Genomic DNA, 17,086 nt, shown 5'->3' with positions numbered 1-17,086 from the left:
GCAACAGTGCGGCCGGGAGGCAGTTTGGCGTCACCGAGGGAAGCATTCGCGGATGGCGACGACAGAAAGAAGCCCTTTTCGCGTGCAAGGGAATGCGAAGAAGCTTTCGCGGGCCAAAGAATGGCGCATTCCCGGAAATTGAACTCGCTCTGACGGAGTTCGTACGAGAACAGCGAGCATCGCATCTAGCTGTGAGCGTAGAGCTTATGCAGGCAAAAGCTAGGGAGCTTGCAAGGGAAAAGGGAATTCCGAGCTCCGCCTTCAAAGCAAGCAAGCACTGGATACATCGCTATATGTGCCGTGCTGGATTCTCGCTACGCCGGCGAACCTCGATTTCACAAAAGCTGCCCGAATCCTTCGAAGAGCTGCTGGTGGCTTTTCAGCGCCACGTGATTTCTTTGCGAAAGACCAAAAACTTTCAGCTGGGGCAAATAGGCAATGCTGACCAGACGCCGGTTTACCTGGACATGCCATCGCCCCTCACCGTCCATGAGAAGGGCTCTAAACAAGTTTGTATCCGGTCTACTGGAAACGAGAAGACGCGGGTTACAGTCATGCTATCGTGCACGGCAGACGGCCGCAAGCTCCCGCCCTATGTCATCTTCAAGCGCAAGACAATGTCGAAAGGTGAGGAGCTGCCGAAGAATGTCATCGTGAGATGCCATGAAAAAGGTTGGATGAACGAGGATCTTGTCCTCGACTGGGTGAAGTCAGTGTGGTGCAAACGGCCCGGTGCACTGTTGTCCTTTCCATCCATCCTCGTGCTGGACGCGTTTCGTTGCCATTTGGCCGACTCGGTGAAGAGGCTGCTAAGCGACTGCCGCACAGAACTTGTTGTGATTCCGGGTGGGATGACCTCACAACTTCAGCCTCTCGACGTTTGTGTCAACAAACCCTTCAAGGACGCAGTCAAGCGATGCTACGCGGAATGGATGCGGTCAGGTGAGCCTGCAGTGACGCCGGCCGGGCGGCTGAAGCGAGCATCGCCAGCCACGCTGTGCAAATGGATTGTGGACGCGTGGGCAAGCATCCCAGAGGAGCTTGTGCGCCGTTCGTTTAAGAAGTGCGGCATCTCAAACGCCCTCGATGGCACAGAAGATGAGTACCTGTGGGATGATTTGTCCGACAAAGAAATTTCCGAGGAAAGCGCTGCTGAAGATGAAAGTGATTGAAGTGTGAGGTCCGATTTCAATAAATGTCTTGTTTTTTCTCTCGTATTATATGCGGTAAAAACTTTTTTTTCCATTTCGCGTCTCCAGAATTTCACCTCGTATTATATTCGGGTTCGTATTATACGCGGGTTTTTACGGTAATTATTGGTCTTTCTCCGTATCTGTCCTTGTCCCTGTGGTGCCACAACAAGATGAATACATACCAACTTGCCCAGTTTTCTACTCTCGTTCAATTATTGAAGCTTGAGAAATTGTGCTTTTATGTTCCCCTATACCTTCACTCTATTTAGGAAGAAAAATTACATTTCTGAGGTTTAGATGCAGACACATCAACAGAGTCAAAGAGCTATGTTGCCTTGAACTTGAGAAAAATTGACCCAAACGGGACATCGTCTCACAATCACGCTGTAATCACACTCAGCTTGAAACTAGTGATATGAGCTTTTAACTGCTCGTTTTGCACCGCACATTATTCAAGAACAATTTTCATATTTGCACGATCGTAGGTCAACCCTTTGCTTAAAAATTGGACATCTAAAGGGGGGGTCGACTTACAATCGAAACTAAAGCATGTCATTGCCAGTAAGAGCAAGATAAACAATGCGTCGGGGAGGCTATGACAAATTTGTTTGCTCTGCAGGTCTAAAAGCAACATTCAGTTTCTATGCGCGCTTCTCGGGAAGAGTTTTTTTTTTTTTTACTTCGCAGTGCAAACTGCACCTACGGGAGTGTGAATAGTTTACGGAAGAGCTGCTATTCCAATCGCGGAGGCGCTCATTTTTTGCACATCAATCGTGTCAGGTCATGCGACACTGCGGCACTTCCGTGGAAGTTCCGCAGTGTCGCATGACCCAACGAGATTGATGTGCAAAAAGTGAGCGCCTCCGTAATTGGAATAGCAGCTCTTACTCCTGTAGGGGCAGTTTGCGCTGCATCTGTAAAAAGAAATTCTTCCCGAGAAGCGCGCACAGAAACTGAGTGTTCAAGAATGCGGGCTACCAATAAAGAAAAAAAAAAAAAAAGCTGCGCAGTGGGCAGCAAGTTTGAAGCTTCTAAATGGGTTATGTGGAAGTGATGGTGGCTACGAAGTAGAATTTTCAGTTGTGATGCCAAGTGAAGAGGCTTCTGAGGGATACAGCTGGAGGCCAAGCTTGCAGCATATATTATCATAATGCGTTATCTAAAGTGGAGACGAGTAGTCCGGCCAGGGAGTCAATTTTCAGCGGAAACTCAGAAGAGTGGAGAGTTAGGCGTGTTGGTTTAGGATCATGGTTGAAGCCGTCCACCAAAATATATTCGGGACAGGCGATTCAGGGGGGTTGGGTGTCTACTTGCAATTGTGCAAATACAGTTTATTTTGTCATGGTTTGTGATTCCGCATGTCTGGGACGCCATTTCACAACCACTGCTGCCGCCGTGCCACCAACCTTTCTGGAAGGTTTGATCTGTCATACTGGTGAAAGCTGCTTGAACATCACTTTTTTACCTGCACTATCACGATTGCGCTGCCCGTGCGTGTCAAGAATCGCTTTCCTGAGATTGTGCTCACTCCATACGTACAGCGCCACCTAGGCCTGCTAATCCTAATGGCGCGACTTGCTCGAAAATGGCAGCATGTCGCTACCAGTTCATGATAGCAACCAACCACTAGCCTCAATTTTTGTCATGGGCTTTTGGATAACTTGCTCATGGTTGCCAGCTGAAATATGGGAATACATCGCATCCTTTCGATCGTCACTAAAATGGTGCTAGCCAGCTAATTTCTTGACTGTTCGATCATAATCGCATTTTTGTGCTAAATTTTGCAGATACTATAGGAACTTATGAGGATTGTGAGAATGATGATCATAAATCTGATTTTTTGTCTGCTTTTTGCTGCAAAGATCCGTGTGGCCCGTTTTCTCTAGATGCATAACATGACAGAGTTCCGCTTGCAGATCCTCATTCGCGTATGTGCATTTTGCTACTTGCTTGATTGCTAACTTCTTGTTTGCTGCCTCCGTTGCCTCATGCATACGCAATAGCATACAGATGTGAGCTACTGCATTATGGGAAGACGACTTGGCATCGATACAATGCTACTTGCTTGATTGCTAACTCCTTGTTTGCTGCCTCCGTTGCCTCATGCATACGCAATAGCATACAGATGTGAGCTACTGCATTATGGGAAGACGACTTGGCATCGATACAAGGCTCTATATTAACCAAGCTGCAAGAGCATGCTTGCATGGCATGGTCATGATTTTTCGCTCAACTCCAAGCTTTAGCACTATTTTCTTTAATATAGTGAACCTTCACTTGAACAAACTTCAAGTGAACCATGATTGTAAACAGAGCCGCTGTGCCCAAGCTTTCATGAACCTTGACCGGCACAATGGTCCGCTGAGCAGCAAAGGCCTTCAGTTTCTCCAAGCAGATCATTACTTCTTTAGGTGATACTTTTGGTGTTTCTTCAGGAGTTCAATCTTCTTCCCCGTCTTCTTCCTGTGGTAGTGTGCTCTCTACAATCACTTCTGTAGTGAGCATAGTGCATGTTTAAATCATAGAATTGCAGGCGACATAGTCCTCAAAAAGCTAAGGGCAGTCTGTGCCTAGTCTTTCCAACTATTCTTTCCTTTCTAGCCATCGGGTTCTTTGTTCTCATCGGTGCCACAGTCTTTTTTGAGATTGGTGTTCATAGCAGTCCGGCTTGAAGCGTATAGACCGGCTTTCTGCCAGCAGTCCACTGTTGTTGTTGGCTTCACAGTCCTCCAAGCGCCTGTCGCACATTAATTGGGTCAGGCTTTCTTATTTTGATTTACCACAATGTGTGCTGCTCAAGGTGTTGCCTTTAGTTTACCTCTACATTTTTTTTATGATGCCAAATCAATAGGCTGTAGGATGGATTGACGTGCAATTTGGCGGCAGAGGGTCAGCTCATATGTTTCTGAGACGCGTATCAAAAAAGTGTCCTGAGCAATTGTCCAAAATTAACAATCTTTCAATTGTTTTTGGCCATCTCATTGTTGATGCCGACGATCCACTTCGGAAATACTTCAGCTGACATACAGGTCCTTGAATGTGAGCGATGCAAGCTCCTTAAAGCACCTTGGATGGGAGTAGCGACCGATGAATAAAGGTTTCATCTGATGCGTACCCGATGTGTTGCAGCAAAACAATGTTGTTTTTGCACTTTTAAAGGTTTAGCCCTTGTACTAGCACGTTTTGTTCGGGAGCGGTTGGTAAAATACAGCGATCTTGTCCGCGTAATCCGGACTGTAGTCACTGATGTTGTGCAGTTTTCATCCTCGCCACTTGCTTCCTGCAGCGTTTGTCTGCGCTGCTTGCTTAATAGCAGACCTTCTTCCGTGCGTTTATGTAGCGCACCCGAAAGCGATGCAGTTATTTATCACTTGCGTCAAAGTCAGTGACATTGAAAAGCGCTACAAATTCCACCGCCTTGCCTTGAGTGGTAGGCCCTGTAACCGGAATATCCTTGGATCTAAATCTTTTATCCATGTGGCAACAGTGCCGTCTACTTTTCTGAAATGACCAATACGCAGTCTTTTGCAGTCGGGGCCAAGCTGCGCACTTCCGATGCAGTCGCGATTTCTTGGCACTGGCTCTTAATCGTGTGCAGTGATGATGCTGGAATACCAAATGCCTTCTCAATGTTGCCTTGATGCTGCCCAGTGTCTGGTCTACGCAGAATCTCAGAATATCACGCTTTAGATTAAGAGTTGGGTGCTTTATTTTCGGTGTTCATGGTTATCCAGCACGCATACGTACGCCTTTCTTGGAGCTAAAAGGCCTAGTAGGACTGCAACTCTGGCTGTGTCTATACCACCAACTAAGCGTGCAAATCCAGCGACGGCTCCACTTGGCTGCGAGGTCATGTAGGTAGCCAGTTCAGTTAAAGATAAATTGCGGCCACTTTTTGTCACACGGTAATGGAGTGCGGTTCTCAATGTAAAAATGTGCAACAGAAATTCTAAGTTGGTTTGTTGAAGTGCTCAGTATGACCCAAGACACAGGATTGCACCGCGAAAAATGTTCATAAAACTGAAATGATCACTCAACTGAATTTCGTTAAACTGAAGGGCATTTGTGATGCGTTCAGTGGTGCTTCAATTAGGGGTGGCAGGGGGATCAAGGAAGTTTGTGCACAAGTGAATACTTTGCTAACCGATGACCATTTGAGTGGTTTTCTGCTGTACCTGGTTTTCCTTTTACTGCAGTCTACTGTTAATTTCTGAGCAAGCATCCCCACTTATGCAAGGGTCGTCCCCTAACTTCGCTGTTAATTTCACTAAACTTACGCATCATTCCGGGCAAGCTCCCTGGCTCTGCACCCTATCACATACTGCCCAGGTAACACTGGAGAGCCCAATCCAGTCCAAATTTTAATCTAACCGGAGCTCTCAAAAGCCTCACAAACAGAAATTGCACCCTAGCGGGACCGACTTACCTGGATGCGCAGATGTCTAAAGGCTGAGGGAGGATGGTGGTTGACCACCACGAACAGTGCACGCACCAAATAGCACATGGCCCCTTTCTAGGCATGAGCTGGCACTGAAATGAAATATGGCAATTGTTAACAATTTAAATGGTGCCCCAAGAGGTATTCTTTTTGTTGTTAGCGGCGCGTCAGTCAATAGCATTAGGGTCGATGGCATTACTGCTTAAGGAACATTGAGTGGCAGCGTGCGGATGTTTTGGGGCATTTAAAAATGAATTGAAGCATTTGTGCACTGTGCTTTGTCTGTGGTCTCCATTTTCGAATTTTGGGGCCGTTCTGGGTGTTGTTTTGGTGCCCCCCGCCTTACTTTGGAGGTAATTTCTACTTGGGTGAGGGAGGTTTTACGTTACCTTTAAGAGAAACTTCAGGGATCATACAGATTTGTTTGTCTCAGTAAAACTGCTGCCAGAAAGGATGTTTTCCCAGCAAGGGAGAACCTTTATTGCTTTATGCTTAAAGTGAGCTAACACTGCAGGGACATGAAACCAGTTTTGATTATGCCAGTCGACATCGATCTACTCCTTTCAAGCTAAGCATGTACAGCTTCTTTGGTCAAAGAGGCGTTGCGTCGCCATAATCTAGAATTGAGAAAAATGGTGTTGGAGAAAATATGTAGGCTGCTTACAGCTGTTCTCTCTGTAGCGTTCAGGGAGATGCCATACCATTTCATTTCCTCTGCTAGTCAAGTGCGGCTTTTTTGCAACAGGAATTAGAAAGAAGACTTATCTACCTCAGATAAGTGTAGGTGTTCACTAAGAAGTGAAACAGATACTGCGCCTCCCTTTCCCTCGAAATCAACTTAAGCAATAAGATTTAAAAGTATTCGTGGTATGAAAAGGCAGTGTTAAAGGCTCTCATTGAGTCTGCTGTTAAGGCGAAGCCTGAGTGTCTCCCTGATATATATATATATATTTTTTTTGCTGTCTCTTCTCATTCACAGCAATTGCTCTTGTATTCTTGTTTGTTTTTCCTTTTTTTCTTTCTAACCTTGTGCTAGGCACATCATGGTGTTGGCAGCTTAAGCGCCATTGGATCTAAAACAACCCAAGTTTTTAAAAAGAGATTTTTTAAACAAATTAGTTTTTAACACACTCATTTTCCCATTTCTTGCAAAACAAAACTTTCACCTTGCTCGTGGCGCATGATAGCCTTAGTTGCTTATGCGCCAAAAAACCCAACACAACACAACACATGTTTTTCCTTTCTAATTTTAAGCGCTCTGAAGCCGTCCACTTGGCTAGCCGTGCAGTACGGGATTGGAAACCTCATAATCTGACATGGTCTGACGTGGCTGAGATTTGCCATGTCAGATCTCTGCCACATACAGACAGGTGTGAAGGTAACTTGCCTTATACGCACCTGCAAGAACACACCCTTCCACATAATGCTTTCTTGTACCTGCACGAAAATACAAAGGAGCTTTGCTGTGGTGGTGCGCCTTCCTTTCCTTGCTGGTGTTCACATTTTCTTTTTTGCTCTCCTTGACACCATGGCAGGGACGCTGGGCAGGCTCCATTGCACATAGGCTTCATGGCTTGCAATTGATGCAGAAGTTTGTCTTGACTCGAGATACACAAAGCAGTCTCTCAAGCTTCTTTCTTTTTTTTTTCTTTTGAGCTTATGAGAGACTAACCAAATGGCTCTTGCATTGCTTTTGATATCCACAAATTTGCCATTGCTGAGTTTGCCTTGGTAAGAGCCCGCTGTATTACAGATACTATGTTGAAGCCTTAGTAATACACGCTTAGAAACTCCACCGTCGCGGAGGCTGATGCATCTATAATTCACTCCAGCGCAGTGTGTACCTACTAGTGACATCAATCTGCACAGTGCTCTTCTTTTTTGGATTGTTAAGATGTTGGCAGATGCAGTGCAAACTGAAGCTATTAATGGTAGCCTCCTGTGGTCTGTTTATGGTGCTGCTCATTAACTCCACACGTCAGTGGCACTCATTTGTCCCACAAGCTTTGTGAGTCAGCAGACAGATAACAGTGCACTTATTTAACATATTTTTGCATCCTGAATACTACTGCAGTTACAGCAATTTGGTTGCTGTCTGTTTCTTTTGAGCGTGTCAACTTTGTGCACTGTTCATCAGTGGACATTGCTTACCTAACACAGGTTCTCGGAAGCGCTTCCACACATAGAGAAGTGTTTGAACTTCCTCCAAAAAGGCATACAATTCCCCGAGAAGCTGCTTTGGCCACAGACGAAGACTAAGGTGGACAATGCGCAGAGAACGCAAATTCAGGTTTGTTCAATTTTTGGCGTAAACTTTGAAAATGACTTCACTGACGTGCTTGTTTACTTGCTTATGTGTGCAAGTAATCTAATCACCCAGAGACGATGATGGTGTGGCTGTCATTTTGAATAGAAGGGGGTGAGGGGATGCTATGTGCCCTAGCTGTTTAGATGAAATTAAAAAAAAAAAAAGTATGGAGAGCGCGTGAATCACCGAACGCATGAATTGGTTCGCATGGCTCAGTCTATCCTGTTTCCTTTGCAGTGCATGCGACTTCTGACGCTAGCGTGCACGAAGGTATGCAGTGCCACAGAATTTGCTTGCTCGTATACGTGTGTGGATGCAGTGCAAAATAACTGCTCACTACCTTAATGGTTGTGAATAAACAGCGGTGATAATGCACCAAGTTTGAATCAGTGTCTGTATGTGTGCATTAATGCTACAACGGAACAGAGTTGCGATTCGTGTCTTCTGCACGAAACTTCAAATGAAGCGTGCTGGCGCTCATTAAAGGATGAGAAAGGACTCGCGTTTTGCAAAAGATGAGCAGTACAAGCAGTGTTGTGGCTGAATTGTGGCTTTAAATTCTAATTGCGAGATTCATGACTGCGTCCCTGGTATCCGGAAAACTCGAAGCCGATGACGCAACCACTCGACGAAACCAAGGTGGTGAGCGGAAGCTGCAGCTGTGGTGTTGCCAGAACACCAAGCAGTTTTGCATATGGTCTGTTGTGTGTAGAAAAAGTTTAGTCCTGGTTTAACCCTGGCATTGAGGTCAAAGGTCATTTCCACCATGGTAGGCAGTGTCCACTTGGTTGACTCTGTGCGTTGGGGAATATTATACCCTATACATGACTTTACTATAGATAGGCTGTTGTGCTAAGTTCCATCAAGGGCATAACACCTTAGAGATCGGCGTCGCACAGGGTTCGGGATTTGATTTTACTGTGTAAAGTAGCACTTTCGCACTAAAATATCATGCAATTATTAACCATGAGTGTACAGTGAAAGCTCGTTAATTTGAACCTCGATAATTAGTTTTCGGATAATTTGAACTGCACACTTGGTCCAGTCAAGCTTCATAGAGATCTGTGTTCAAAACAGCTCGTAAATTCGAATGCGAGTCGGTGGAGCGGCCTGTCGCACAGCTCATGGCAAAAAAAATTAAAAATTTAGCAAAAGAGCCGCATAATCTGAGGCTGCGCACGTCCAAAACAGGGACAGAAGATGAAATCGGGTAAAACCATAGAATAGTGGGTAAAGCGTAAATGGCGCCATGACCAGCATGGTGCCGCCGGATGGTAGGGTTTGCCGGCCGCGGCGGCAGCTACTTGCTCTCTCTCCCGTGCAACCTCAAACTGAACTAAATACTCAATAATTCGAGCCCTGTTAATTAGGAAATATGGATAAGCATTGTCAACGTGGTCCCAGCCAACGCCCATGAAAGGCTATGACTTCGGATAGAGTTACGGTAATGCAGGAAAAACTTTGTTTTTTGCGAGAGTTGTTTGCCCTTCCACCCATCAGTCAACGGAATCGCGCGGTCGGCCGTGATCATGACGCCGGCTTTTAGCATCATTCGCTTCAAAAGACGTTTGCTGCTATGATTATATCTTTGTGGTGGTTATATCTGTTTTTTATTCCACGCGTGATCTAGACTTGATTGTAACGTCACAACTGTCTCTCAGCTGTTGAAACCGAAACTGGTGAGAAAACAAAACTTAATTATAAATTCTTGAGAATTCATAGGCATAAACCACATGGTGATCCGTGTCGAAGAGCATCTTGTGTATCATAAGAAAAATGCCAGCAGAGTTTGGTGTCTATACTCCTTTAATAAATCAATATGTGATGGGGGTTTATTTACAGGGCTCATCGTTAAATAATCCTACAGGGCTGTTGCTCAATCATTTTAATCACCGCAGATTATAAGAGTTATGAATAAGCTTGTCCGTAGCAAAGAGGTGAGAATATATTGCATCCACGCTAATTTGGTTTGGTGACTAAGTTGAGCACCATGTCTTGATGCAGAATGGGGCTAGAGCAACATGCATGCCCATTGATGGTGGATGAGGCGCCTTCTGTATGACTGCACATACTTATGACTGGCACTCGAACGGCAAACAAAGCAGCAGAGCTAAAACAGCAGTCCTCGCACGTTCCCTGTGGTCCTTGGACAACACACTGTCCAAAACTTTAGGCAACTGGTGGTTTCACTTAGTGAAGTGGTGGCACATGACACTAGTTAACATATTGCGCTTCTCTTAGTAACGTGCCACACAATGACCTGAAGGCAGCGGGGCAGTGTTTTAGAACTAGCCATGCAGTGCCTATTGTGAGGTGTGCAATTGTGCTACCAGTACGCTATAAATAGTTTGATCTCTTATCAAAGTTTAGGCACAGTTTGTTAGCAAAGTCCATTGGCAGTGAAGCATGTTTGGTTTGTCTCACCCGTAGATTGAGTACAAGAGACCAAAGGCAACCTTCAAGCACACGTCGTGTTCACCTCATGGTTTCATAGCGTTAGCATTGCCGCAGTTGCCCAGCGTTGCACAGCCAAACTGTTTCCGCTCGCGAAAAGTTAATTGAATAGTGTTGTCAGTGCCGCTTAAGGGGGGATGCAGGGATAAAGTTGCGTAAATTTTGCGAAAAATCAAATTTTAGAAAAGATCAGATTTGGAATCTACAAGGTCTGTTCAATCGCATTGCAGAAAAATTCCGCTGAGAACAGTTTCAGAGTGAGCCTAAAAATTGTTTTTGTGAATTCTGGTAGCAAAAAACGGGCCGAAATGTCCGCGAAAATGGTCGATTTCCGAGCTCAATAACTCCGCGGCCGGAGCGCCGATCGCGAAAATTTTAGTACCACTGGAAAGCTTGTTTCACTGCTGCACTCCTCCCATTGGAGCCACGTGTCTACCACAATAAACGCACAAAAGTAAAAAATGCGAAGACCTCGCAGAGCCACTTCTATGCGCTGATTGGTTGCGCCAGTCACATGGCGCTCAGCACGCTCTCTGAGTGGCTGCTGGAAAGCGCGCCATTACTCGCGGCGTCTGCTCCCGCCTCATTCGCACGCGCTTTTGTCTACTGCTCGGTAGTTTGTGAATCTGCGGCTGCCGTGCTGCATTTTTCGTCGCCCTCACTGTTGCACGAAAAAGCGATCGGCGGCAAATAAATCGGACGAAGCTTGGACCGGGTCGGCAAAAGTGCTTCTCGAAAGGTATCAGCGCACCGTGCGGTCTGTCAAAAAGGCAAAGAAACGGAAGGGGCGGTGAAAGTGACAAGGATATTGCGTTTGTTCCAACGCGGTACAGCTCTAACGAATGGAAGTCTCCAGGCGTGTGGAAAGCTCGACTGATGCAATCGTCATGGATGTGCCGATGCACTCAGTGAAGATCACTGAGATATATATGTCCCGGAAGGCTGACCCGCCCTTGGAATCAATGCTAGGAAGTGAACCCGAAGACCCGGCGCCGTCCACCAACATCCCAGTGCAATGCCGACACGGGGAAAGTTCTGTTTTCATGAAGGCGGGTGACGCTGATGCGGCGCGAGCTCTCTAGTACGGCGGCGAATGTTTGTGTAACCGGAATAACACCATTCCGCAGCAACTAGGCCCGAAATCAATTCCCTGCAGTGAATCCAATATCTCGGCTCCATCAAATAGCTGCGACATCGCGATGCAGTTCTGATACGGAGAAACTTCCATTTACGCGATGGCAAGTGATGTGCTGCCAGGTTTACGGCAGATGTTTGCCTAACTTGATTCGCACCATTCAGGTGCATGGAACCGTGCTCTGTGCCCTCGGAAACAACCCAGAAGGAAGCGTGCAGCGTAGCGATACAGTATTTCAATGCAGAGGCATTTTGATGGGCAAAATGTGGCTGTGCAACTTTAATGTCAGTTTTCTCATAAGTATCTTCTGACCCAACTGTCCTGCTTGCAGAAAGCATAGCACGGCAATGGCTTGATGGATTTTCATGAGGCTTGTTGCATTATATTCCTTGGTAATTTCTTTATGCAGTGAGAGAGAGAGAAAACTTTAATTGTCCACTGGTGGGGGCTGCAAGCCCGGGCCAGGAACGGCCTCACTGCACTAGATGTGTGACAGTCCATGTCGTTGCAGCACATCCGCGGCCTGCGTGATGGTAGTTTTCAGCCGATGGGGGTCCGTTGCGCACAGTAAGGCCTCCCATTCCTCCCAGGTGGACAGCTCCGAGCCCGGCGGGCAGGATCAGCTGGGCACCTTCATCAGGACATATGTTAGTGTAGCGGTGGGATGAAAGCATAAGGAACAGGATGGGGTGAAGGCACCTGGTTGGATGCGGGATAGTAGGTAGGGGGAGGGGGACATTTCCACATATTTAAATTATGGTGTCATTCTTTTACTTTTTAGCCATTTTGAAAGGGTGAAAATGAGTGCATTATGCAAACATGGATGTAATGTTCTGTGTAAAAAAAGTCAAGCTGGTAAAAATATTTGGGGAATGTCACTGCATGAACCATTCATATGGCTAAAATACAATACCAGCTGTGGGCTTCTACCGTGTTTTTTTTTTTTTGTCACGCCAGGCTTTCTGCAAGATTGATAGACAATGATGCAGATATAAATTTCTAATTTCAAAAAAACTGGAAATATGTTAATGAAACTTTGTAATTAGCCATTCAGCACACTTTCCAATAAGCATGCCATGTTTCATTGCTGTACTACAAAAGTTAAAGAACTTCACTTTGATCCCCATGTCCCCCCTTAAAAGGGGTGTGAAAAGTGGTTTGATATATTGAATGCTCCGCTGAACACGAGTTCAGTGAACAATGACTGTGGTGCTGTACTTTTCCACACGGTTTCGAAAAGGGCATTACAATTGTTTTCACACAAGCAGTAGCTCTATATATTTGTAGTCAATATATGTTTCATACTTGCCAACTTTTTGTTGTGGCCACAGGTTTCTCTTGACTGTATTGCAGAATGTTGCTTGTCACTGAATTACCTCTTATTGTGCAGAAAACAATGGACGAAATGCAGGCGTTGTGTCGGGCACCGCCCAAGTGGGATGCCATGTGCTGCAACGAGGGATGCCCGCTGCAGAAGAATATCTACTACAGCGATCCAGACTTCAAGGGCTTCCAGCAGCTGCTCTGTTCTGCCAAATGCCTCATCCAGTACCACCCGGCTTGTTGGCGAGAGTACCGGGAATCTCGCAGCCTGACTGAGAAAGTGAGTTGGCTCCAGTAAGACACTGGTCAAAGGTTAAGAGGAGACTGGCCTCTTGTAACATTTTTCTTGATTTTCAAGCTAAATGTAATGGAAATGCACAGTCTTAATCAGTTTTGTGACGATTTTATATTTGTAATTACTTTTCTGATATGTCAGTTAGTTTTAGCGGAGAGCACCGCCAATGCAAGATAGTCTGTCTCATAGGGTAACGCTTTTGGGTGAGTGGGAACGCAGATGTCATCTCAGCATGCGCTCTCCTCCAGACTGACTCCTTCACCACGCCCCTTTCCCTCGCAGACGTGTCGGGCGAGCTGCGGCGGAGATGGAGGCTGCTGCAGTCAAGCTGCACCCTCAGCACTATCACGAAACTATACACCGCTTCTGTAACTTCTAGTAATTCTGACTTACTGTAAATACTTTCAAGTTGGCTTTCCTTACAATCAATTCTTAACCCTTTGACTGTCGAATATTCCGAAAAGAAACTTACCCCCAGTGTCGGAATTTTTTAAAACTAGGCGCTTAGCTCAGTACCCGTACGGCAAAAACAGTCAAAAGGTTAATCCAATTTTCGTTTTGCTTTGTCCTTTCGAGTCTTCACGCGAAAACTGCAGTTAATGAGAACCTGAATGAGCCGAAAAATTGCAGACATTTTTAAGCTTCGTTATAACTCATTATAAGTTCGTTATAGTATTTCTATTGACATGCTTTTTGTTGCTGTTTGTCAGACTGTATATTTTTCTGTGGCAGTTACATTTCTTATGCAACTTGTGCAACACTTTTGCCAAGTTCACCATACAAACAATGGCTTGAACTTTGTTTAGGGCTTCCTTGGTGAAATGTGTCCAACTCCCGACTGCCGCGGTATCATCGTCAAAGTCGAAAGCATTGAAAAAGACGGCACTGTTGGCAAGCAGGTATGTACGTATGCTTGAATCTTCGCTACCCCTCTTTCAGTGCATATGCGTCACGTGTCGAGGTTGGAGAGTGCCCTGCATTTGCACAGTTTTGAAAATCTACTGCTCTTCGAGCTTTCTTCTTGCGACTGTGGTTCAATTAAAGTGGTCATGCCACGGTCGTCCAATAATTAGTCTTATAGTCTGGCAGATAATACTAGACCTTATTAGTTTACTTCTGAAGTTTGAGCTATCTAGATGTATTCTTTGTTTTGAAATAAGTTATTGAAGTTAAGACCACAAAGCTGCTTCGGAGAGAGCGGTTGCCATGTTGAATGGCTTGGTGACGTCACAGACACCAACCAGTGCGTTGTCCACTGCTGTGCCGGCTCCGATAAGCTGCCGATACACTGTGCTGTGCTCACCCTGCTAACAGATCAGCATGACACCGAATGACTGTGCTCAGCATATTTCTGAAACCAGAACACGGGCCGATTTAGTCAAGTAGGTGGTCTTCAAAGAAGGGAATGTCCCTCATCAGTCTTCTCAAAACGGCTCCATCATGTTTTGACTATGCCTCACGTCACAGCTTATGCATTGAAGCATTGTGGTGAAACGTGGAATGCGGGGAAGCTGCAGTGTAATTCGAAAATTACGAATATCAGTTTTTCGAATACAAATTTAACAACAAATGTACTCGATTTTTATTTGAAATTTCGAATATTCACGTACTCTGAGTTGCTACCTGTTTTCTTGTTGGTGGCTTTAGTAGTTTTTAACTCAGTGCTCTTTGTACCATTAGCCGTCAACTTGCTCTTCCCACTTGTTTATCACTTGCACAAGCTTTGCGAACACGATCGAAGTATCCTTGCAAATCTGTTAAGAAGATGCTTCTTACTCTCTATTCATAATATTTAGGGGCTTCTAAATGCTGAGATTTCTATCTGTAATGGGCTGAGAACTGATATTTTAGTTACGGATTCACAAAGACCTTTGACCTTGCCGCTATCTGGATTCTTCCTTGATGCATGAATTAGATACATCAATGTTAAACCAGTGCGACACTCAGCAGTGCAGCAATAAATTAATATTTGTGGATTGGTGGGGAAATATTAGCAGTAGTGTGAATGCCTGTGCCAAACAATCAGGGACGAGATGGTATTTTACGGGGAAATTAAATGGTAAGTGCAGGTGTGAGTAGGAATCCGATGATGCTCTTTGCCATGCATTTAATTAACATGTCATATCATGCTTAATGTAGCCCCCCTGCTGTAACCCCCTGGGGTGCGATGTAGGTGCCCAATGGACAAGAGTATAACGTAAGGAAAAGTGTACTGGCCATGCTGAATAGCACAAATTGAGTTTCCTTAAGAGCTTGGATTGACATTTGCCATGTTTGTGTTCTCTAATTTGGTATTTGACTAGTTTGACTACAGTAATCAGCAGCTTCTTGGCCCAGTGTTGTCGCTGCAGTGTGTTAGAAAATTGTGGTACAGTTACTTCATTAAATTAATCCAAGTCGGTGCCAATGTTACATGCCGTGGTAGCACCGCTCAGCTGCAGCTTCTTCGATTCTGCCAAGCCTGTCCTTGCTTGGCTTACTATAGTTTGCACTGCAGTTGAGACATGGGCATGCATGAAAATAATTTCAAAGTAGTTAGGTAGACTAATGATTGGTCATAAAACACAGGGACCGAATGTTCAATAAGACTTGCGTGCATCAGGTTAGCTGCAGCATTTCTCTTTTGCACCCTTCTGTGCTCGTGTAAGAATGACATGGTATGGACAAGCATATACACAGCCTTCTTAACTAGACATTTATGCATGCAACTGCACGATTCCTGTTATTGTTGCATCCATGGAACAAACACTGTGCTTGCTTACCTCTACTAGCTCACCCCTCCCAACTTTATGCAAGCTTTCACTTTGGTAATGATTTTCTTTTTCCTCCTTATTAGTTTGTCCACTCCCAACTACTGGTCGAGGCTGCACCGAAGCAAAAGAAAACTAAGTGAGTTGGCGGCTTTTCTCCACTTTCGGTGTAACATTTGGGGAGAGGGACTGAGAAGTGTTTCTCATTTCGCCTGTTGCCTTAATTTTTCTTTGCTTGGTAGGTTTGTGTTATACTCTTGCTTTACTGCATTCCAGCTGCCTTCCTTCATTTTCTTTTAAGCATAGCTGCAGACCTAGGTATCAGTGGCAGGATGCTGAGTTGTTTGAGTGACTTCCTGGCCAACCGCACATTCAGAGGTGCAACTTTCTCTAACACTTTTACTCAAGAGAACGATGTACCCCAGGGGTTCATCCTGAGCTCAACCCTCTTCGTAGTCAAAATGAACTCCATAGCGAAAGTCATTCTCAAGTCCATAATGTACCCAGTTTACGTCAACGGCCTGTGAATAGCGAGTATCTCTTCCAGCATATCTGTTAGTGAGAGACGTGGCCTACAGGCTGACCCCACACTAATCTTAACCAAACTGCACTACCACTCAAGCAAGAACATATATATACAGTCAAATCCCGACATAACGAATCACGCGGGACTGCCGAAAATCGTTCATTATTTTGAAATGTCGTTGTAATGAAAAATCTCTGGTTATGAGCCTGTGGTCAAGCCTAGGAACAAAAATAACTTACCTTGCCAGTAAACACGTGTACAGACAAGAGAGCGCTCAAATGAAAATGTTGCACTCACTTCAAAACTGATTTATTTAAAGGAATCTGTTATTTTCTGCTGGTGCGTGCAGCACACACGACTGATGAGAAATGCCTCTTCACTTTCAACTTTGCGCAACACTTCATCGGGCACATCACTACACCGAGCGATGAAAGTGCGGACTTTGTTCATGTGGATCAAAACGTCCGAGTGCGATATGGTCTCATCTTCTTCGGTGTTCAGGGATCCACAATCGTCTTCCGTCTGGTCGTCATCATCACTGGACACGTCGCAAACGCTGTCAATGATCTGTTCTCAGTCGTCAACTCCGCCGACGTTAGTACGGCGCTGTCGCTTTCCCCGTAGTCGTCGAAAGAAGAGATGGTGGGCAGCAGTTTCTCAGCCT

The 17,086-nt window shown here is 45.3% G+C and overlaps 1 protein-coding gene across 7 annotated transcripts in view; it reads left to right on the top strand.

Annotated features, from left to right (window-relative positions):
- Window positions 1-17,086, top strand: part of LOC146186570 (uncharacterized) — a 181,568-nt gene that overhangs the window by 52,466 nt on the left and 112,016 nt on the right. For all 7 annotated transcript variants that reach the window (XM_084607282.1, XM_084607279.1, XM_084607277.1 and 4 more), the window contains 4 exons: window positions 7,792-7,921; window positions 12,919-13,131; window positions 13,953-14,045; window positions 15,983-16,035. In XM_084607282.1, coding sequence (XP_084463408.1) covers window positions 7,792-7,921; window positions 12,919-13,131; window positions 13,953-14,045; window positions 15,983-16,035 — 489 coding nt within the window. The remainder of the gene's footprint in view (window positions 1-7,791; window positions 7,922-12,918; window positions 13,132-13,952; window positions 14,046-15,982; window positions 16,036-17,086) is intronic.

Source organism: Amblyomma maculatum, chromosome 6, assembly GCF_055883805.1.
Source record: "Amblyomma maculatum isolate TAMU_Amacu chromosome 6, ASM5588380v1, whole genome shotgun sequence".
NCBI classification, from domain to species: Eukaryota; Metazoa; Arthropoda; class Arachnida; order Ixodida; family Ixodidae; genus Amblyomma; species Amblyomma maculatum.
This window is presented reverse-complemented; position numbering and strand designations above follow the sequence as displayed.